Raw genomic sequence first — 23,097 nt, forward strand, 5'->3', positions numbered from 1 at the left:
CAGACATCCTTCTCTCTGGTTCCGTTTGGTTCCTCTCCTCTCCCTCCATCCGGTCCTCTGGATCTCACTAGTCCTATACCGTCCCCGATTCTCCCGGATTCTCCACTATCCTAGTTGGTCTTCTTTCTGCCTCCTCAATATATAGTTCTCTTTGTTGTGCAATGCATGGCTCAGTTACCATGTATGTCACTCTCTTTGCAAGATGGAGACATTGAGATGTCTTGTGACATTCCCAGACGTTGTCAACATGTTGCTGTTGTGAGGCAAAGTTTCTTTGAAGTTCATTTTGGGAAAGGTGTACGCATGCACTTTTCATGGCTTTAGATCTCACATAAAACACAATCTGCAATAATTACATTTATTGTACAGTAAATGTCATATTTCCAATTGATGGTCAAGGAATTGTGAATGAATGCTTTTATGACTGAGTGGAACATTCAACCATTGTGACATATCCAAAGTCAGGGTGTGATCTGTGGCGATGACACTTAATCCAGCTGAAATGGAATCAAGTCTTTATGACACTTAATCCAGCTGAAATGGAATCAAGTCTTTATGGTACAAGTGTATCCCATAAAACGGAGTCTCTGAGTCTGTAGGGAAACAAGTCAATAGATTGTACTTCCTTGTACATATGAACATGAAGCCCAGTGGTGCCTGGAATTGGACAGTTCCAGTAAGAGTGTGTACATTTGTGCACACAATTATGCCACATGGGCAGGATTTGAGACCATTCTTGAGGGTCAAAAGGTCAGCAGACCCCTCTGCAGGGCTATAACTGTCCGGCTCCTCTACTTACATGCACTGCATGTGCATGTGACGTCAGTATGGGAGCGAGAAATCACTTCAACATGTTCATTAGATATCATCCAATGCAATGTGCTATAGCTGGATGCGATAGCTTAATTGTGCCTTTATACCCCTCGTCTACTACATCTACCACCTCCTCTTTGTTCATAACCTGTACATACTGTATTTGTTATTTTTACCTTTTATGATGATTTGAATTTTGTTGTTATTTTTCATGTCATGATTATGACAGGATCCCAGGACCTGAAAGGAAACTTTTTTTTCGGTGATCCCATTGGAAGTGTTTGACTGTACCCTGTAGGCTACTGAATACATTTCTGTTTGACTGTACCCTGTAGGCTACTGATTACATTTCTGTTTGACTGTACCCTGTACTGATTACATTTCTGTTTGACTGTACCCTGTAGGCTACTGATTACATTTCTGTTTGACTGTACCCTGTACTGATTACATTTCTGTTTGACTGTACCCTGTAGGCTACTGATTACATTTCTGTTTGACTGTACCCTGTACTGATTTCATTTCTGTTTGACTGTACCCTGTACTGATTACATTTCTGTTCGTCTGTACCCTGTACTGATTACATTTCTGTTTGACCGTACCCTGTACTGATTACATTTCTGTTTGACTGTACCCTGTACTACTGATTACATTTCTGTTTGACTGTACAAAAATGTCCTTAAGAACAGTAGGCCTGGCCCAGGCGGTGGCGTAACCGTCTGGGCACCCGACTGGTGATCCAGTCGCAGTGTGCCACGGGTTCGACTCCCGAGCCCGACACAGCCTTTACTGCCTGTCATCCGCCCATCTCTCTCCCGTTTCCTGTCAGCCTACTGTCTGTCCCTTCAAAAACCAATCAAAGGCGTAAGCCGCAAAAAATATATCTTAAAAAAAAAAAGAACAGTAGGCCTACTCAAGTAATTGTATAGTTACTGTTAGGCATGTAACAATTTAATCAACTCTATTAATGATTAATTCTAATGACAACATAAGGTTCACATTGCTTTTATGTCTGTCCACAAACTTTGTCCTACACAAACATTAAATTCCCGTTGACAATGGAGAATTTCACGTCAAGTGTCTGAGTAAATAGACATAGTGTCTACTTTAAATCATGATGATGTACGTCGTACGATGATAAGAGCGCCCCCACTTCACGGGTGTTTTTTTTTGTGTGATGTTAATTACCCCCCCAGCTATTAATCTCATGTACCACATTTTCACTACATGTGAAACTGAAATACATTCATTGCAAAAGTATAGCATACTTTTAAAGAAAACATGCTTTCTTGTTTAGAACTAGCTATAGGTTAACATGAAAAACAAATCACACCTGTGCTAAGTGAGGGACGCTCTTATCATCGTACATCATCATGCATCATATCATACTGACCAATCAGAATGCCTGTTGCCACAAATGCACGTCATATTTGGTGGACATTTGACCTAATTTATCCTTTAATTGTCAATGGCAAATATGTGTGGGGACAAGATGGTGTACATTTTCCCTTCATTGTCAATGATATTTAATGTTTGTGTTGCAGACATTTTGTGGGGACAAAGGCTGTATATAGGACTGGCTAGCGGCCCTCAAATAAACAAGCTTTGGCTTTGATGCTATCTTAGAAGAGACGTAAACCTATTTGACTGTGCCAAAACATAATTGCCTTCATTGATGCATTAACAAGCGTCAACGGGCATCAGCTGGTCACAGGGAGGGAAAGCTACTGTGACGCATAAAGAATGGTAAATGGTAATTTGTGCATTTATATAGCGCCTTTTTCCAAGGCGCTTTGCATTAAATTTCATTTCACCCATTCACACACACACACACACACACATCCACACACCGATGGCGGAGGAAACCATGCAGGGCACCAACCTGCACAACCTGCACACAATTAGGGGTTCAGAGTCATGCTCAAGGACACGTTGACAGTAACTCTGGGGGAGCCCAGGTTCGAGCTGGGACCTTGACAGTAACTCTGGGGGAGCCCAGGTTCGAGCTGGGACCTTGACAGTAACTCTGGAGGAGCCCAGGTTCGAGCTGGGACCTTGACAGTAACTCTGGGGGAGCCCAGGTTCGAGCTGGGACCTTGTGGCCACCCCTGAGTCACTGCTGCCCCAGTGGCAGAAGCTTGCTCCTATTGAACAAATATGTCCTTGTTAAAGAAAACATATCAAATTGTTTCTGCAATTAATTATGTATTTATTTAATTGATTTAGTCTGTATGGATTTGTGGGTGGTGGCCCACTTGCAAAGAATCATTGATCTAAAGGTAAAAGGTGCGTTCAGACTTGAATAATGTATGTATATGCACCGGTCCCGTTCGCGCAACTATCGTCTTTGCATTGACTTTGTATGTAATCGCGCCGCTCTAACCATCCAAGTCTGAACGCAGCTTAACAGTGATGTCTTCAATCAGGTTTGAGCTGAAGAAGACCGACATTGGGCCCACAGACGCTGACCGCCCTTTCGACGACCTGCTCCAAATCGTCCCGATGTTTCTGCTTCCCTCGGTGCAGTCCTCTGAAAACGGGATCTGTGAGGTTCACGCACACGGACACAGCTCTCACAGTGGCCGTACAGAGATCGGATGGCCCTCAACAAAGTCCCCATATAACCATAGCACCTCCCATAGAGCTTCCCAGCGGACCCGGTCATATAGCTTCTCCAAATCCACAAAACACATGCCGACTAGACCGGATATGCATACTCCCAGGGACTCTCCTAGATCCCTGTGAGTAAAGAGCTGAAATGGAAGATAAAATTAAGATTAAGATTATAAAGGTAATTGAAGACACACGAAAGCCAGAGTAGATGTTAAAATGAACCCAAGCATCTTTTAAAGTGATTATTAAGTAATGTTTCCAATGCAGAAGAAGAAAAAAGAAAAAGCATACAATCATTCCGTCATTATCATTCCGTGGTGCTTGTGTTGGAGGCCTTGTGGGTAAAGTAAAAAAAATAACAAGGTGCAATGACCTAATTTTCAAGGACCACCAGTTTAATATTGTTTGTATCGTGTCTCATATGTCCAAAACTGGTATGTTCAAATAAAATAATTCAAATACAAAAGTGACAAAAGTATCATGCTCAAAACGTGCCACTTTGTCATGTTTCGAGCCGCATTTCGAGCTTGTGGATCTGCTACTTTTGATGCTTTTGTCTGACGCTGTATTGTCAGGCGTTAATTTACACACAAAAAACACCAACATTTATAATACGGAGATAAGAGATTTCTGCCCGACAACAGCGATATGCATCATACCATCGGGTTAACCCTAACCCGACCCGCATTTGATAACATTTTTAGTACCTTTGAGACCAGACCACAATCTTCAGTGTTCTTTCATTCTTCAATTTTATTGTCTACCCAGGCTTTTGTGAACATCCCAGAAAGTGTTTTAATTGAGCTAGATTGACAGACAGCCTGTCAAATAGATAGCCAGATGGTATACAATGACGGTTACACGCATGCATAGATATCCAATTTATTTAAAATAAAATAACACAAAAGAAAATGACTTATAACCAACGTCTGAAGTTTTTATCAAAATTCACACTTCTTCCGGCCCTTCAGATACGGTGGCCCCGAATTGGTATCACTATTACCCCACACTAAATATTATCCCTGTGGCATCGCCATGATGACCGCTAATTGGCATCGCCATGACGACCTGCTAATTGGCATGGGGTTGGCAGAAACTTGAGGCACGGAGATGAAGGAACCTCGGCCCAGATATACAGGCTCCCAGCGTTGCTAAGAAACAGCTGCTCCACCGCACGTGTGTGTGTGTGTGTGTGTGTGTGTGTGTGTGTGTGTGTGTGTGTGTGTGTGTGTGTGTGTGTGTGTGTGTGTGAGAGAGAGAGAGAGAGAGATTTTTACATTAACCACTTGAACCCTAGCATCCCTATTAGCCGAAAATAGCAGATCTACAAGCACTGCGAGGCATAGATATATGATATCTCTCTCTCAGCTAGGGGGTCCTTGAGCTGAAACACGTTGAAGACCCCTTGCTTAGTTAAAACAGCGGCTCTGAAAGTGGATCCCAGTTCAAGAGGTTAAATAATATTTAAAAAATGAAACTAATAAAAAGTAGGGGGGAGAGAGAGAGAGAGAGAGAGAGAGAGAGAGAGAGAGAGAGAGAGAGATGCTAGGAGAAAAGCTCTGAACATCTGTTTGAAAGCATGTGGCTAATGGCAGCCATACATCAGGTAGAGTTATATATGGACTAAGTCACTTTCACTGGAAGTCAAACACTTATAAATAGGTGGGACATCCAGCTGCTGTTGTGAATTCTGTAACAGAGGTTCTCAAGCTTTGTTTTGTGTCAAGGACCTTGAGACACATTTGGCCATGGAATCCCCAACTGAAATGTGTTTGTTTAAAATAAAAACAATCTCAAGATTTGCTTGGAGTGAGGAGCCCCCACCAGGAGGATGTAAAACCTTCATCCTACTCCTTCCGACAATGCTCCCCGGTGACAGGTGTCACCCCCAGCCCATAAGAGTATGTGCAATCATAATTATCATCCTGCAAAAAAATTATAACTGATAGCGATCAGATTCTCATTATGAATAGCCAACGTATAAATGGATAAAGTGATTAGAGTGATTGATTGATGCTGTTGTAACAAATGTAGCTGGGTGGGAAACTGGGCCCGGACCCTCTCTCAAACATTCTCGCAAAAGACCCTCCAAATTGATATGGACAGACCCCATGCAGCACAAAAGCCTCATTTGGCATGCCTGTCAAATAACTCCATATATGGGCATAAAAAGGACACACACATAACTGGGTGGGGCATTCATTTGACACACAACCACAACCTCACCCTTTATTAGCCAATTGTTCACCCCTGATCACCCCCCTATGGGCACTGTTCTAGTATCTATAAATGCACCAAGTCTCTGTATGTACGTATGTCGCAGTCTTCAAATTCCACACATGCGTTCCACACCCCCGCAGGGAGTGCAGTGCCCTGTGTCGATTCAGTTGGACCCACAGTTGTCCAGAACCGCCACAGAAGGCCTCTGCCCGGGATCAGGACAGGGCCCCTACCTGGGCTCTATATGGAGCTGTCCTGTTCTGTCATCACAACACTCCATATTTGGGCATGCCTGACACATATATTCCATATATAGTGTGGAGTCTCGCCACAGAACCACCAGAATAATGGGCGTGTTCCTATGGCAACCAGCCAAACACCAGCCTCGCCGAGGCGCTCCGCCCACGGACGTGTCATAGACGCCGTCTATTACCCCAGTGCGATCCTACACCAGCTGCGCCTAATGCGGCCGCCGCCCGCATTAGCAATCAGCAACAGCCGCAACCTGTCAGCCGCGCCCTTTATAAACGACACTCAAACGTAGCCGTGACACTGGCTGGTTCACCCAAGACGCTCGGGCAGCGTATGTCGACAACTTGGCTCTGGATGGTAAGTCCGCACACTTCTCGTTAACGGATCCCTCGACACTAACTAAAGTCACTGTTTGATTGTTTGTACCGCAACTCAATTCTATCTTGTATTCCGCTTCATCAGGCTTGTAGGAGTGGGGCTGAAAGCACACACAGGAGTGTGTGCCCCCCATAAACAAGTGACGCGTGGAAAGCCGCACACATACCTGGAAACCCACCTGGCTCGGTTCGGGGACGAGTAGCAGAAGACGGGACCCTCGTATCGACTGGAAGTCCACCGCACATTAAGGTCGGAGTAAGACAAACGTTCTCTCAATATCACCCGTTTTGTTAAGAAGAGGCACTCACTGACGCTTGAGAAGCTAAGGATAATAAGAAGACTGTGAATGAAGAAAACCACTCTGTTGATGTTTACTGAAGAAAGGACGTTTAGTTAAATGTGTCACGTTAACCCAGAAGACTGTGAATGAAGAAAATCCCGTTGATGTTTATGGAAGAAAGCATATTCTAGTTAAAGTGTCACGTGAACGAAGACAGGCCCGTTTATGTTCAGTTAAAACCTTAAGAAGACTTTAAGTTGGCGAGAGCCCCGCCTTAAAGCACTTTGAGCTGCATTTCCTGTCATGAAAGGTGCTATACAAATAAAGTTTTTTATTATTGCACCGGTGAAAGAAGACCGAGACTGTTGTTAGAAATAAGGCGCTCCTCTCTGTTAATTAATTAATTAATTAGCTGAAGTATTCACACCGTAGCAGCCCTTTCTGAAATACGGTGGCAGGCTGCAGAGCGTAGGGCACTCTCAAAGCCTATATATATTAATGCCAGAATAAGGCAATTAATAAGAAAATAAATAAATAACCACACTGTAGCAGCCCTTCCTGAAATACAGTGGCAGGCCGCAGAGCAAAGCCTATATTAATGCAAAAATAGAACAGGGCAATTAATAAGAAATAAATCAAACCAGCCCTAGGCGTTGAATGAACTAACCAAATACAACCAAAAAAGAAATAACCACACCGTAGCAGCCCTTACTGAAATACGGTGGCACTGGCAGGCAGCAGAACAAGTTACTCTGTGCGTGTCAGGATCGTAACTTTTAAACGGGACAGTAGCCCATAGTATCCAGCTACAACGATAGCGGTGGAGCGAAGTACACTCTCGTTGCTCACGTTAGCACAAACACAGCGCGCAGACGTGCGGCGCCGGTTTCAAAGTCAAACACACGTTGACAAACAATAGTAGAAAGTAATAAGTATACCATCCAGCTACAACGATAGCGGTGGAGCGAGGAACACTCTCGTTGCTACGTTAGCACAAACACACGTTGTCAAACAACAGTAGAAAGTAGTAAATATACTATCCAGCTACAACGATAGCCGTGGAGCGAGGAACACTCTCGTTGCTCACGTTAGCACAAACACAGCGCGCAACCTGCGGCGCTGGTTCCAAACATACGTTGTCAACAACAGTACAAAGAATAGGTTACTCACGTGCGAGCTGCTCACAGAAACACTTCGTTGTTCCTACAGAACGCACGCCAGCAGCAGCGGCGGGGCGAGAGGCACCCTCAATGCTGCAGTCTGTCACTACAACTTACCTCACAGTGACAAACTTATCGAACATCCGAACGCACGGGGGGAACCCCAGTCAATGGAAAACAAAGAAAACAGACCACGCGTCTCTGGAGGGCACAAGGCAGCTCCAACCGCGTTGGTTTTGAGACACAAAAGCGTAGCTGTTCAGTGTTTAACGACCTGCGCTTTTCGAGGCGAAAAGATGAAAGAGGATGATCCCTGTGGACTGAGCGCCTATATCCTTGGCTCACGCCCACAGGTGGTCACGAGTGACAGTGTTGGTATTAATATTCGACCAATGCGCGAGCGCGTGATGTATATCCAGGTGTTGAAAACACCGCCCCTCTGGCGGTCAGTAGGTATGAAATAGAACTTAGCTCTTGTTCAGCAATCTGATTGCTGACAAGTAAAAGCTGTTCAAGAGCCTCGTAGTACAGCTCCCGATGCTCCTGAATCGCTTGCCTGGCCGTGGGTGCGGCAGTGGCTTGAACAGGCTGTGGCTGGGGTGGTGAAAATGTCCCTTATGATGCTTTCCGCTTTAGCCACGCAGCATCTCTCATGTATTTCCTGGAGGGGGGAGCTCCCCGCCCACGATGTGCTGTGCTGTTCGCACCACTCTTTTTTGGTTCGATTGTAAAACATTGTCACTAGATTTCAACAGGATGTATTGTAATTCTTTACTAACATAATTTATCATTTACCGGTCTGGGCCATGGGTGGCTCAGTGGTCCAGGCACCTTGGCTGGTAATCCAGTCTGGCAGTGTGCCGCGGGTTCGACTCCCAATCCTGACGGCCTTTACTGCCTTGTCTTCCCCCCATCTCTCTCCCCATTTCCTGTCAGCCTACTGTCTGTCCATCCATAAAATAAAGGCGAAAGCCACAAAAAAAAAAACTATAATTTACCATATTAACTCCAAAGGCCCCTCTCTATCCTGATTGGATGAAGGCTGGGCCACCTAGCCAAAAACGAAACCTAATTTATTTTTACCCCAGGGGTTAACTGGGGACAGCACACTCTATAGTAGGGAGGATTAACACAACAGAACAAAAAAATAAGTGATATTTGAATTAAGTGAAATCACTGAATATACCTTTAACTATGGTGAAAACGTGTGTTCGTCTGCTGAGGCGCAGTTGAAATACAAGGGAAAAAACTGTCCGGCAATCAGACAAGAATGCTTTTTATTAAACAACGCAGAATGCACGGTGCTAATAACCGACCCAGGACAATTCTACGGTCCATGTGTAAACTGCAATAAAAGTCTTTGTCCAAAACAACACACCTTAACGATGTCTTTTTAAGGCATTTACCAATGCACTGGATTTTACCTAGGCCTGACTCACACCTTCACAACAGATTGATGTATAGCTGATGCATGAGACTTGTTTACTGATGCAAGCTCGCAATGTCCTGTCTGTACTGTATCCTTTAAACAGAGTTTTAAACAGAGTTGCTGCACATTCTGTTTTGTCTGCCAGGCTCCCACTATACACGATCAACTTTGATGAAAGCTTCGAGCTATGGTAGCTTGGGCAAACCCCTGGTTGGTTACCCCTGTGTTAGAGTGACCAACAAAACCACGTTGGCCGATTTGCAACAATATCCTGGTTGAGGATGCCCATCCCACAGCAAAATGTGTGTGATATTGCTAGCCGATGGCCGGAGGCTCCATGAAGCAGTACACAAATTAATCTTGGGCATTTTATTTTCCTTCAAAAGTGCCTTACACAGTACAAGCCGGCAACAAAGTACAAAAATACATCATGTTAATCAAAAGTAAATGTTGCAAAAAAACTAAATTAACACTTGAAAACTATACTCAATAAACAAACAGGAACTGTTACAGGCTTTTTATCCTACAATGAGGCCCTAGTTGGCTTGCAGTTCTCCCCTGCATCAAGTCAGACTGATCCCTTCACCTGCAGCAATCCTGCTCTTAAACAGGTGGGGCAAACCATCCTCTAATCAGTACGTGGTAAATAATTAACTGAACCACATGGCTAACTAAGGCCTACGAGTAATCTTCCACCTCAATACCTTAAAGGAATATTGAATATATATTTACAAATTTGCCTAACAAAAATAAGACCAAACATAATAACATGAACAAACACCCCTCCTCTACAGTATTGGCACCCTCCAATCTAGAAAGGAGTCCGAGTGCCATGCACTGCAGAAGAGAGACAGGTGACAAACATAATGCAACTTCAGTGTCAATAAATTCAAATATAAACATTTTAAACTCTTTCAATCATTGTGTTAATTACTAAAAATGTCCAATATATATAAACTGTTACTTCCAGTCCAGCTGTTGGTCAATATTGATCAAGTTGACTGTGTAGTCTGTTTGCAAGATCCTTGATATTGTATATAGGGCAATGTGGCTAGGTCGGTGACTAGCATTAGGAGGAGGTGCCAGATGTGGGCTGTGGCTGTGTATGGATCTTCCACACGCTACTGAGTTCACAGCTGAGTGTAAAATTAATAAAGTGTAAAAATGGCCAAATGTGTTTTTTTCCTTACTGTGGGAGAGTGCATTCGTCCAAACCACTGGTAGCTGGGGTGCCAGCCATCCGAAATTTGAGAGGACCTGTGATGTCATGACATACTTATTATTTATAGTTTTTCAATTCATATAAGGTCCACAGAATGAGAGGTCTGCTCTGCCGGAAATACAGCGAAAAAACGTTATGGCCATTTTTGTATACCCCACCGGCATAGACAACCAATATAAGGCAACATTTCATCATCTTTAATAGCATGTGACATGTCAAACTAGGGGGTTTTCATGATTCTGAATCCCTTCAAAGCATTAGTTTAGTACGAAAGACACTCCTATCACTGTTTTTAGGCCAAGGAGTGTTTTGCAAAACTAATGCTTGGAATGGATTCAGAATCATGAAAAACCCCTATTGTAGGTATCACTGGTACTGCTCTACTGTGGTTTAGATCCTACCTGACTGACAGGAGTCTTGCTGTCAGGCTTGGGGAATACTCCTCACGCACCGCCCCCCTGTCATGCGGAGTTCCCCAGGGCTCTATTTTAGGCCCCACTCTATTTTTATTATATATGCTGCCCCTAGGAAGCATAATCAAGAAACATAATGTCTCTTTTCATTTATATATGCGGATGATGTACAGCTCTATCTACCTGTAAACACCAATAGTCTGCCCACAGACCCCTTCCAGCCACTCCTCAATTGCCTCTCCGACATCAAAAGTTGGATGCTAAATAATTTTCTCACCCTCAACGAAAGTAAGACGGAGGTTATCATTTTTGGCCAACACAGCCCCGTCCCTTGCCACCTTGGGAACCCTCAGTGCTAATATCCACTCATCAGTAAAAAATCTGGGTGTGTTTTTTGACAACAACCTTAAATTTAATAAACAGATTAGCTCCGTGGTCAAAATAAGTTTTTATCAACTTAGGCTAGTGGCCAGGATCTCTGAAGGATCTCTGATCTCTGAAGTGACCTTCAGAGAGTCATCCACGCCTTTATCTTATCGCGGCTCGATTATTGTAATGCGCTATATGTAGGCATGGACCAGTGTCTGCAGCTTGTCCAAAATGCCGCCGCTTGCCTACTCACTGGTACGAGGAGGTCCCGTCCTTGCCTCCCTCCACTGGCTTCCCGTTAAATTTAGAATTGATTTCAAGATTCTATTCTATTTGTTTTTAAAACCCTAAACGGTTTGACCCCCCTGTATCTATCGGTACTCATGGACCCTTACCTTACACCCCATCCAGGTCCCTGAGGTCAGCTGACCAGCGGCTCCTGACTGTGCCCAATTCTAATTACACGTCCAGAGGTGACCGTGCCTTTTCAGTGGCCGGCCCCAAACTCTGGAACTGTCTGCCCCTTCATATCAAGTCTGCTCACTCCTTAGAGGCCTTTAAGTCTTTACTTAAAACCCATCTCTTCTCCCTGGCTTTCAATGTTTGACCTAATTAACCTGTGTACTGTTTGTGTTGCTTTGATTTTGTTTTGCTATGCTACTTGTGTTGATTGTATGTTTGCCTCATGATCGTGTACAGCACTTTGGTTGACCTTCTGGTCTTTGTAAATGTGCTCTAGAAATAAAGTTTGATTTGATTTGATTTGATTTAGTTTGACATTTCACATGCTACTATGATGATATTTTGCCTTATATTGACTGTATATGGTGTGGTATACAAAAATGGCCATAACTTTCGCAATGTTTTCTTTCAACTTTTAAATGTTTTTTTTAAACTGCGACCTATGGTCGCAACAATACCATTTATATTATCAAAGGGGAGAAATAACAGACCAGATGTTTCCGAACATATTTTGAGTTTATAATGCACAGTAGGCTACACAGCGGCTTCTATGCACACACACACACACACACACACACACACACTATAAATATATATATATACACACATACTGTATATTATTGAGGGGTGCTCCTATACACAGGTTTAATGTTTGTCTTTAGTTCAATGTTTGTTTTGTAAACGCATTGACAATGAAGGGAAAAAGTTTGTTTTACATCACCATTACATTACCTAATCAACATGAGTTAGACTTTAATATATTAGCGCCTCTCACTTCACACGGGTGTGATTTATATATATATAGAACGAAAATGCATCGCATGGATGCAACTGGGACTCACCTCTGCCCCACCCCCTCCTGGTGCTGCAGCCATCTTGGAAACTAAACACAATATAAACAATGGGAGAAGGGTGGGGCCGAGAAACATTCTACAAATGTCTTCTAAATCATGACAGTTTTCTGAAAACCCTATGTTTCTATGTCAGTGGTGTGATAAAGACAGAATGCTTTCTCACTTTTCCTCTTGAGCCACACATGTATGTTTGTTTTTCATTTCCTGTTTGGCATAACCTCATTTCATAGTCAGTATTCCCACATGTCGGTATTCAGTCATTATTATCCAACAGTTTGCTGTTTAACTATGCCGGCTAAGTTAGCAATCAGTTGATCTTGACTTCTACCGTTTTATATGCATATAGTCATTAATTTCATTTCATCATTTGGACAGAGACAATGGGTTGGTCAAACATACTTTTATTCCTTTCAAAGTCCAACAGTTTGACAACATAGTAATGATAACTCAAACACCCACTACTCACACCGTCCTCATTTCCTGGTCAAAGTTTCACAAAAGAGTCACTACTGAATCCACTGCTCCTTTTATAGGTGGAGGATTCAATTGGGTTGCACCATGTTGCAGGGGTGCATGGGTCTGGTAATACATACTATTTAGTATGATTACAACGGGACGGGTTGTTTAAAACCTGGTTTGTTAATTATTGTAGGATTGACAAGTATACTGCAAATGTTTGGAAATGTTTTCTGGGTTACATGTTCACTAGTTGTGTAAGTGAATGTTTTGGGGAAACCTGTCTCTAGACAGATGGTATGGGCCACTAGTGAGAGGCCTGAGTGGGAGTTCATGTAGTCAGTCCATGGTGAGACATGGGGGGGGAAGGGGCACAATGCGGGAAGCTCTGCCCTAGGACAGTGTAGGGACTGGTAATGTCCACACTGGATGCTTGGATTTAAGCATGTCATTTAATTTAGTTTTTTTCATTTTATTTGAAAGTTATAGTTTATTTTTGTGAAAAATATTTTCCTGCGAAATTATTTTGAACCTTTATTTTTGGAACTGTTTGATGAAATAAACCTTTGGCAACGATGGAGATCTTTTGGTATGTCATTTTTCTGTGCACCTAGCCCTCATCAAACGGACTCATTTACAGTGGTTCTCAAACAATTTCATGTCAAGGACCCCCAGAATGAAAATATGTTGTTTCGGGGACACCGTCAACGTCCACACATTCAAAGATCTGCGACACATTTTCACAATTTTTCAAAAATAGCAGATCTACAAGCTCATAACGTGGCACCAAGAGCCACGCTATGAGCTTGTGGATCTATTATTTTTCAATAGCTAAAGTATAACATAATGCAAACACCAAAAGGGGTTCCCGTCCTGAATGGGTTAAGAACTGAAAGAGGCCACAAAATGTATTTTCCAGATGAAAAAAAGGAGACGATCGTCTGTCACAGCACATCGGTGGACTTCAAAATAAGGGTTTTAATGAAGAATTTGAATAATTAATTAATTAATGTATACTTGGCAGTGAATGTGTTTTAATCCCCATTGAGGACTGATAATGATGCATCTTTTACAAATATTGCTGAAAAGTTCACATAAACAGGGCCATGCAAAGATCGTGGGGGGTATGTCGTCGTAATGCATAGTTATAGTCCTTAAAATGAAAATGTTTGTGAATCACTGATCTCAATATCATGTAACACCAGTGGTGTGATTAAACTTGCTTCTATGGGAGAACAAAAATCTAATAAAAATAAATAAATAAAACCAATTACAATGATAAAATTAAATAAAATCACAGCAATAGATGAAATATAAATACATAAGTAGGCTACAGTACTAGACCCAATAGAACCACCAAGGGATTCATTCATCACCGCGCCCATATGAACAAACACAGTTGTGTGAGTAGTAGAATCGTGAATAGAATAGTTACACAATCTCACACCGTGTCGTGACACGTTATGAGCTTGCATATTGGGCATTTCACTATTGGGACCCAATAGTATAGTAGTTTGAGTAATGTCCTAGAATTGTAGGCCTACTGGATTCATAAGTGCTAAATGTATTGGCTATTTGAAATGTGATAGACATGAGCTTGAAAAAAGAAGAGAGAATAGAAGTACTCAAGTAAATGCACTTAGTCACATGCCTACCATTGGGTGTCAGCAGTGACAAGACATTGAGGAATTAGATATTGCAGTTTTGTATGTGAGGAAAAAAACCTTGTAGATCCCCAACCCAAAATAGGGATGCACCATGAGTTGGCTCTGTGACTGGACCGCATTTTTTTCCTCGTCTGAACCAAAAAAAATCGCCAGAAGTAGCAACAACATATTGTAGATCTGCTCTGGATAATGTTCCCCCTGGAACTGTGGTTCAAGTGGTTTATGATGTTCAGCTCGTCGTTCAGTGACCAGTGATCAATAACTGAACTGATCCCAGCACAGTCACACAGATGACACTGTGAGGCTGAAGGGAGAGCCAATTTAAACCCCCTTATACCCCTCCTCACATATCCCTGGGGTTTCCCAGGGCTCTGTGATAGCTCTGCCCCTTCCCACACAAACGCAATTCTTAGTGGAATGCTTGCCACAGAACAGGGATGCCAGGGTTTCAAGGACTAGTAGTTACTGATTACTACTTACTACAGTGACTGAGTGCCACCTAGTGCGAACAAACAGGATGACAAGCAGTGAAGGAAGGGTGCAGACTGTTTTAGAAGGGACAACAGATATATTGTGGTCCCCCATCCCAGACACACTCTAGGATAGTGGTTTTCACCGTGGGGGGGCCCCAGTGGTCCTTGAGGTTCCTGTGGGGGTCACCAGCTAAATGATGGTGATGAATGAGGAACAAAATGGACCGTCAATGGTCCTGTCACTCGAAGAATGAGGAAAAAGGTAGAAGTTAAATGAACAATGAGGATTTCAGTGTACAGTAGATTTGGGTCCTATATATATATATATATATAGTGTGTGAATTGAGGGGCGCTCGCTTATATATATATATATATATATATATATATATATATATATATAGTGAATTGAGGGGAGCTCTTAGGGGCGCTCTTATCATCATACATCATCATACCTCATCACATTCCGACCAATCACAATTGGCGTCCTCGCTTTTCTGTCCTCACTTTTCACCTCAATTCCGTGCTCAGACAATCAAATAATGGCTATGGGGTACACACATTGCTCAGCCAATCAAATCATCGCTATGGGGTACACACAAACACAAAGCATGGGCATAGGACACACACACACACACACACACACACACACACACACACACACACACACACACACACACACACACACACACATATTTCTATAAAAATCTCGGTTGTCTCAGTTATTAACCACTTGTACCAGGGTCCCCTAGGGGTCTACATCCTCTCCTTTTTAGAACACTATCTCCTCATTAAAAATAGCTGATGGAATGCAGAGGTGTTGTGCTTCACTGCTCCCATGTCGAGATAGCTTGACACGTCTGCTAAGAAACACTGAAACGAGTCATTGAGTGACTGCGCAGAGCAGTCAAAAGTCCACTTCTGCTGACTCGGCGCTGTTCACGTACCGCCGACAATCGTAAATTCATTGCCACCACATCAACGTTGCATTCAACATAGTAAAATCCTCTGGTTTGGACAGGCTGTCCGGCCTATAGTTGTTGAGAGTCAGAGCATCCTGGAGGTGCATGAGCTCTGAGAAAAAAGGTTTCCAGGAGCACCCAATCAGAGACTCGCCAATCCCAATCTGTGGTTATATCACCTCCATTTTACCTAAGAAAAGTCTGGACATAGGAATAAGCACTTCAGTATCCAGCCCTCCTCAGCTCGTCGATCATCTCAAACGTTTTCTTGTTGAGTGATCCGCCGTGGACCCCTTCACCCCCCATGACGACGACAAGCACCTTCTCGGCGCGGCCGATGGAGATGTTGTATGTGGGCTCTCCGTTCTCGTTCTTTGTCCGAATGTCCATGGTCCAGTCGTCGTCCACCTGCAGGCTGTCGCGGATGACAGAGCACTTCCTGTTGCACAGGACCAGCCCGTTGGTGAGGAACACCTCGCGGTCGCGCCCCACCAGCACGTCAATCTCCTCGCTCGTCATGTTGGCAAAGGTGCCGCCTGAATGCGACGCCCACACGTACTTGTGCGCAGGCTCACCATAGCCAACAATGGCAGCATCCTGGCAGCTGCCATCCGCCATGAGGCTGTCCACGAAGCTTTGCCAAGTCATGGTTTGTTTTTTGTTGTGGAATTATATTGCAAAAAAGGTTGGGAGGAAAGTACTTTGAAGTCAAACGAAAATGAAGGATGTTCAACAGGCAGTGCTTTAAAGAGCTGTGAGCAAGCTGTTTGTATCGTAGTCAGGTTACAAAAGGTATGCAGCAGATCTCCCAGTTCTCTATCGAGGTCAAAAGTTTATTTATTAAGTGTAGTTTAACACATGTGAATGAAATGCCTTTTAAACGGGAGGGTGTGACATATATGTGCAAATGTCGCTGACATATGTGTGACATCATGCCGTGGTTCTCAAAGTAGGGTCTGCTATGTACATTGTTTGCCAGCCCAGTCTATGGACATTAACTTTTGTTTAGGGCACTAAGTGACTGCTAGGGCATAATGTCGGCTGGCCAATATACACCTTGAGTGACTGATCTCGTTATATTACGATGCAAAAACGCTAATACACGCCTTTGTTTTTTCTCGGCTTGATTACTGCAATGCACTTTTTTCAGGACTGCCTAAGAAAACAACTGACAGATTACAACTTGTCCAAAATGCAGCAGCCAGAGTTTTAACTAGAACTAAGATGAGAGAACATATTACTCCAGTTTTGGCATCACTGCACTGGCTTCCGGTTGTTTTTAGGATTGATTTTAAAATTATTTTACTTGTCTATAAACCTCTCAATGGTCTCGCACCTTCCTACCTACATGACTGCCTGCCTAAATATGTCCCAAACCGCCCCCTAAGGTCTTCCACCGCCGGCCTGCTCGCTTTGCCCAAAAAAATGGCAACTAAAAAATACGGGGAAGCAGCTTTTTGCTTCTACGGGCCGTCGGCATGGAACAAGCTCCCACTGTACCTTCGTCAGGCAGCCTCTGTAGACATTTTTAAAGCTCAGCTCAAGACCCACTTCTACAACATTGCCTTTAATTGATCTTTTATTTTTTATTTTTCATGTCCTCACTGTACTGCATTACTGCTTGTTTTTTAATGTCGTTGCCTTGCTTTTCTTTTATTCTCCATTGTTCTGTAAAGCACTTTGAGCTGCATTTCATGTCATGAAAGGTGCTATACAAATAAAGTTTTATTATTATTATTATATTAGGCTACTTGTGCGACCAGACCGTGCAATACTATAATCGGCTGCGTATGTCGGTAGCGTCGCACGGCCAATCAGGGATTGTGTATTTTGGTGGTGTCGCTCAGCCAATCAGGGATTGGTTGATGACGGGTACGTTTGGTCATTGGCTGAGTGATCGGCTGGGTATGTATGTATGTATGTATGTATGTATGTATGTATGTATGTATGTATGTATGTATGTATATGTATGTTGGGGTAAGAACGGTGGTCCCTGACTGGCCGAGGGACAACACCGATATACGTGGCTGATTGAGATATATGTATGTTGACCGCTAACCGGATAATAAAGTGCCATTATTGTTGGTGACATTTAGAAACCATTCTAGTGGACATCTTGTTTAATAGCACTCAACAGATTTAAAGGTTATAACGGAATCAGACAGAGTTATGTAGAGGTCTAGGCAGTTGTACCTCGGGAACAGAGACTGAGTCTTAAATCCCACACCCGAGTTTAGTCTAAGGGACCGAGACAGGAAAGGGAAGTATGCACAGAGGTCTGTGATTGTGAGCTAACTTCTATATAGACAGTATTATATTGAAGCCTGGTGTACATAGGCCTGCTTGATTTGCCTGACCGACATGCTTGCATTATAGTATATTTTTGTATAGATATTTATATGCAATACATCGCATTTTGTGGAAAGTATATTAAGTGCAAGAACCTATTCATTATCTAAAGTATTTTTTTTTGTTGTAGGAAAATAAATGTGTTTTCTATTTAAAGCAGAAATAACATGCATTTTTTAATATTTAACCCCTTTTGGACGACTGGGTCAAATTTGGCACATACCAGTTAATGGCCAAATATAGGCGATGTAGAAAAAGGAGGCTGTCAATGCCTAGTGGGTCAGTTTTGGCACATGCTAAGGTAGGACTGGAAGTACTTTGGCACCATCAAGTGGTTTGGAGAATAAATTACATTCATTTGAAAAAGCAGGAAGTGGAGATGACAGCACATGGCTCTAGGCTGCCAGTGTAAGACTTACTGCCCAAATCTGAGATTAGTTGTGCTAAAATAAAAATACACACCAGATGACTCAACTATAGAAATATTGAAGTAGATTACATTTGACCTTACTTTAGATTTTTGGCAATGTATGTTTGGGACAAATTTGACCCATCAGGCACTAGGACTACTGTCTGTTTGGGACAAATTTGACCCATCAGGCACTAGGACAAGTAGCCTTGGGAACTGAACCATGGTTCAAACTCAGGAGCTTTTCTCCTGTTTCCATAGTGTGAGACAACTTGGTGCACATGCATGGACATGACCCTTGATCCAAGCAGTGAGGCATTGAACGCTGCCCTCCCAAGTACCAGGGTGTGACAGTGCTACTCATTTTGTCACCAGGTTAATGGAGCACCACAGTCCACTCTGACCCGGCGTTCATGCCGGGCTTGTGAATCGTCAACACTGACATGGAGGGTTCATACTCGACCTCCAGTTGTCTCTCCTCCCGACCATCAGCAGTTATTAGGGTAACATTGCTGGGTTTTCTGGCTCCCAGTATGATGATGCGTTCAATCCAGGACTGTGTAGAATACTGAGCATCTGGAGCGATATTACTGGAAGAGAGGGTATTGTTGGTGAAAGACAAGCTCCTGTGGATAAACTCATGTTTCTTGTCAAAGTTAAATGTGTGGCCATCATCTATATAAAGTTCACCCTGTGCAGTTCCCTGGGCACTGAGGGCTACATGTAAGGTGTAGGGATCGTCTTCCATACAAGAGGATGACCTACGAACCCTATTCTTCCTGGGAATAATAGAACCACCACGCTGGAATACTGGGATAGAACTCATAGTGACTGGGATATAAAGGTTCTGGGCGCCATTGTGCTTTTGGAAAGTCTGGACATCAAACCAGATCTCCCCTTGACCTGGTAGGTAGACAGAGACGACCCTTGCCCCCTCTTCAGTCACTGGATGAACCAGCAGGTCTCTCCCAAGCAAGAACTGGTCATCCATAATAAATGTAGCAGTGTCCTGAGGATACTCCACCCACAGTGGTCTCATGACTGGTTGTCCTGTGCGGTGTGCGTGGTAGAACAACTGATACCAGTGAGGCAGCAAGGCGTATCGCTGTCGAACTGCCTCGCGGATTAGCGCAGTGTTCTCTGGACCAAAGAGCCAGGGCTCACGACGGGGGGTGTCATGGTGGGCATGAGCCCTGAACAATGGTTGGTAAGCACCTGTCTGGTACCAGCGCACCAGAAGCTCACTGCTGGGAGTCTTGGAGAAGCCGCCCACATCAGCACCACAGTGAGAGATTCCCACCAGGTTCAGACTCAGACACATGGGGATAGAGATTTTCAGGTGTTCCCAGTCAGCAGTGTTGTCACCTGTCCAGACAGCACCATAACGCTGTGACCCAGCATAGAAGGCCCGGGTCAATACAAATGGCCGCTCTACTCCCCCTGACCTCTGGATCAGACCCTCTGCTGTGGCCATTTGCACATAAAAACCATAGAGGTTGTGTACGTCCCGGTGCTCCCAGGAGCCATGCATGGCGTCCTTGTGCATGGTGACCTCTGGCCCACTGAAAACTGACGGCTCATTCATGTCATTCCATATATACAAGTTATCCATGGATCCCTTGTATTGATCATAAGCAAACATGCTGGCCCACCATGCCCTCATCTCTGGGTTGGTGAAGTCTGGGTAGCCTGAATTCCCTGGCCAGCAGTGACCTTCATAGTCTTCACCATTTTTATTCTTGATGTAGAAGCCTAGGGAGCGGATCTCATTGTGGATCCTAAAGTTGCTGTCTACTTTGATATGAGGATCAACAATGGTGACCATCTTGCGTCTCTTGTCCATGATGCCCTGCAGCATCTCCCTGGGTGTGGGAAACGTGTTGGGGTCCCAGGTGAAGTAACGCTTTCCGTCTGTGTGCTCGATGTCCAGCCAAATGAAGTCGTAGGGGATGTCATGCTCATCAAAGCCGGCGTCGACCGACCGCACATCTTCCTGATCGTTGTAGTTCCAGCGGCACTGGTGGTAGGCCAGTGCGGCCATGGGAGGGAATGCCTGGGTTCCTGTGAGGGAGGCATACTGGGAAAAGACATCGCGTGGTGCTGGTCCCAGCATGATGAAAACGTCGATGATGCCACTCTCAGAGATCCATCGCACGTCTGTCTGTGCTGTCTTGCTGGAGCCCTGCAGGTAGTCCAGCATCTTCCCAACAACTGTATTCCCAGCCGTGTTAGAATGGATGTCCACCCATGTCTCTGCAGCGTTGAGCCAGAAGATGCCCATGGTGCGCTGGGCGTTGTGGGACAGCATGACTGGAACCGCACCGTATAGAGCCATGGGGTTGTACAGCTCATACTCAAACACATCTAGGTTATACAGTCTGTATGGGTCTCCGCTGTCTGTGCTTCTGAGTTTGAGATTGTCTGCATGCTCCGGAATGCCGTAGACGTGTTCGACGCCTGGCAAGGAAAAGTCTAAACTGACAGATGAGGGTCCATTGGGTTTGCTGTCCGAGTGAGATTGAAATGTTTCCTCCCACTCACCGGGTTCCGACTTCTCTTCTGTGCTCCTCACTGCCTCCTCGTCTCGGCTCGCTGAAACGGCCCGGTCCTCTTCCTTTGCCCGCGCCCTCAAGTGCTCGAATGACAGCAGGCCACGGGAGTTTAGCGACATTAGCACCTCGCGGCCCTCCATTATGTCCAATCGGAAGGGCCAGACACTGACAAGGACCCTCTGCGAGTCCCCGAGGGATAGAAGCACTCCATTGTCATCCTTAGATATGAGAGACATGGGATGCGTTGGCGGCTCACGGACAAGAACATCCGGGACCTCATAGCGAGGCTTCAGTGGCTTCAGCTCATTGATCTTCACCCTCGTCATGTTGCCATGGAGGCAGAAGACCTCCAGCAACAGTCGGTGCGACTGTTGCTGAAGCTGACTAGCGCTGGCCATGCCATGGAGCTCATCGTCGATGAGCTCCATGCGAAGTCCAGCACTGGTCAGTTCCATGGTGTCTACCAGGGCTCGGTATGGAGACTGGCCGGGCGTCAAGGATCGCTGGCGCCGGCAAAAAGCACTCTGGTCACAGGTCTTGAAATTCCCCCTGTCCACGGCCCACACCCCGTTTAGGCACGCAGCTAGCAAGAGAACCAGGACAAGTGACATCCTCAATGGGGAAGTTGGTGTGCTAACTGTGATGGATGTAGCAGGCTTATAACGTGCTAGTTCAACTAGGGAGATTGGATGTATTCCAGCGGCAGCTGATTGTGCCTCAAGTTTACTATACGTAGCCGACAGCACTGTTTTATCTGAATACTTGAAGGCCAGTTTATGATGTCAATCATACATCTATGACATCAGACATGTCCATAGTTGGACTAGGGATGAAAATTATCAATGAAATCCTTCAAATCCTCCTCATTTGATAATTGATAACCTTACTGATCAATAAGCCGGTTAGTTGATAAGCAGTGTTTATTTGTTGGGGCGCTAGCCCCTCCTATGCACATCTTTGTGTATGTCCGTTTGAGGACGGAATAGGTTTGTAGCATGGAATGTGATGATTTGATTGTCTGTTTGAGGGGCCCCTACTATGTCAAGCTTTTGGTGTAGGTCCACAAACTCTGTCCTACACAAACATTAAATTGAATGAATGGAGAATGTTACGTCATAGTGTCTGAGCAAATAGACTATTTTACGTCATGATGATGTACGATGATAAGAGCGCCCCTCACTTCACACAGGTGTGATTTTTATCAGATTTTATCAGATCTTAATTTCCCTCAACAGTTGTCTATTCCTACAAGGGAAAGTGGAAAGCGCCAAAGATTGACAACCCCGCCTACCGGGGCGAGTGGAAGCCGCGGATGGACATGCAAAAGCAATGTTGCAATATGGGGGGATTTTTTTAACCGGACAGAATTTGTGTTCCTCGGCCACACAAGCAGACAACATTACATTTACAGGCAACTGCCCAATGAACCGCAGAATGTTTAATTGTTAACTGTTAAAGGACCACTTCACCACTTTTCAACTTATCTTCATATAATTGGATGGGTTTCTGAACTGCCCACAGTCCTCCTATGAGACACAGACTGAGTAGGGAAAAATGGTGGCATTTCGTCATGAAAGGACATAGAGGACCAATTCTATGAAGGTAGGTTGAAAAGTAGTGAAGTGGTCCTTTAAGTTGAATTGAATAATTTCTTAACAGGGATTAATCGATTATCAATTAATTGTTAACATCCCTAATTTGGACCCCTTTGTTGAGAACCATTTTCTGAAATGTCATATTTCTGACTGTCTGACTAGTCTAGTAGCCTAC

The 23,097-nt window shown here is 44.1% G+C and overlaps 2 protein-coding genes across 2 annotated transcripts; both read right to left on the bottom strand.

Annotated features, from left to right (window-relative positions):
* Nucleotides 1-16,239: 16,239 nt before the first annotated feature.
* LOC310873957 (profilin-2-like) lies at nucleotides 16,240-16,665 on the bottom strand (the record flags this gene model as incomplete). The annotated part of the gene is made up of 1 exon (XM_083786574.1): nucleotides 16,240-16,665. One exon carries the CDS (start codon nucleotides 16,663-16,665, stop codon nucleotides 16,240-16,242), a length of 426 nt encoding a protein of 141 aa, XP_083642700.1.
* A 2,486-nt stretch (nucleotides 16,666-19,151) lies between these two features.
* LOC310873241 (neutral alpha-glucosidase AB-like) lies at nucleotides 19,152-21,938 on the bottom strand (the record flags this gene model as incomplete). The annotated part of the gene is made up of 1 exon (XM_083785576.1): nucleotides 19,152-21,938. One exon carries the CDS (start codon nucleotides 21,936-21,938, stop codon nucleotides 19,152-19,154), a length of 2,787 nt encoding a protein of 928 aa, XP_083641702.1.
* Between the last annotated feature and the right edge of the window lie 1,159 nt (nucleotides 21,939-23,097).

The sequence above is a fragment of the Protomyctophum parallelum genome (genome assembly GCF_964188405.1).
Source record: "Protomyctophum parallelum genome assembly, chromosome: 16".
Taxonomy (NCBI): domain Eukaryota; kingdom Metazoa; phylum Chordata; class Actinopteri; order Myctophiformes; family Myctophidae; genus Protomyctophum; species Protomyctophum parallelum.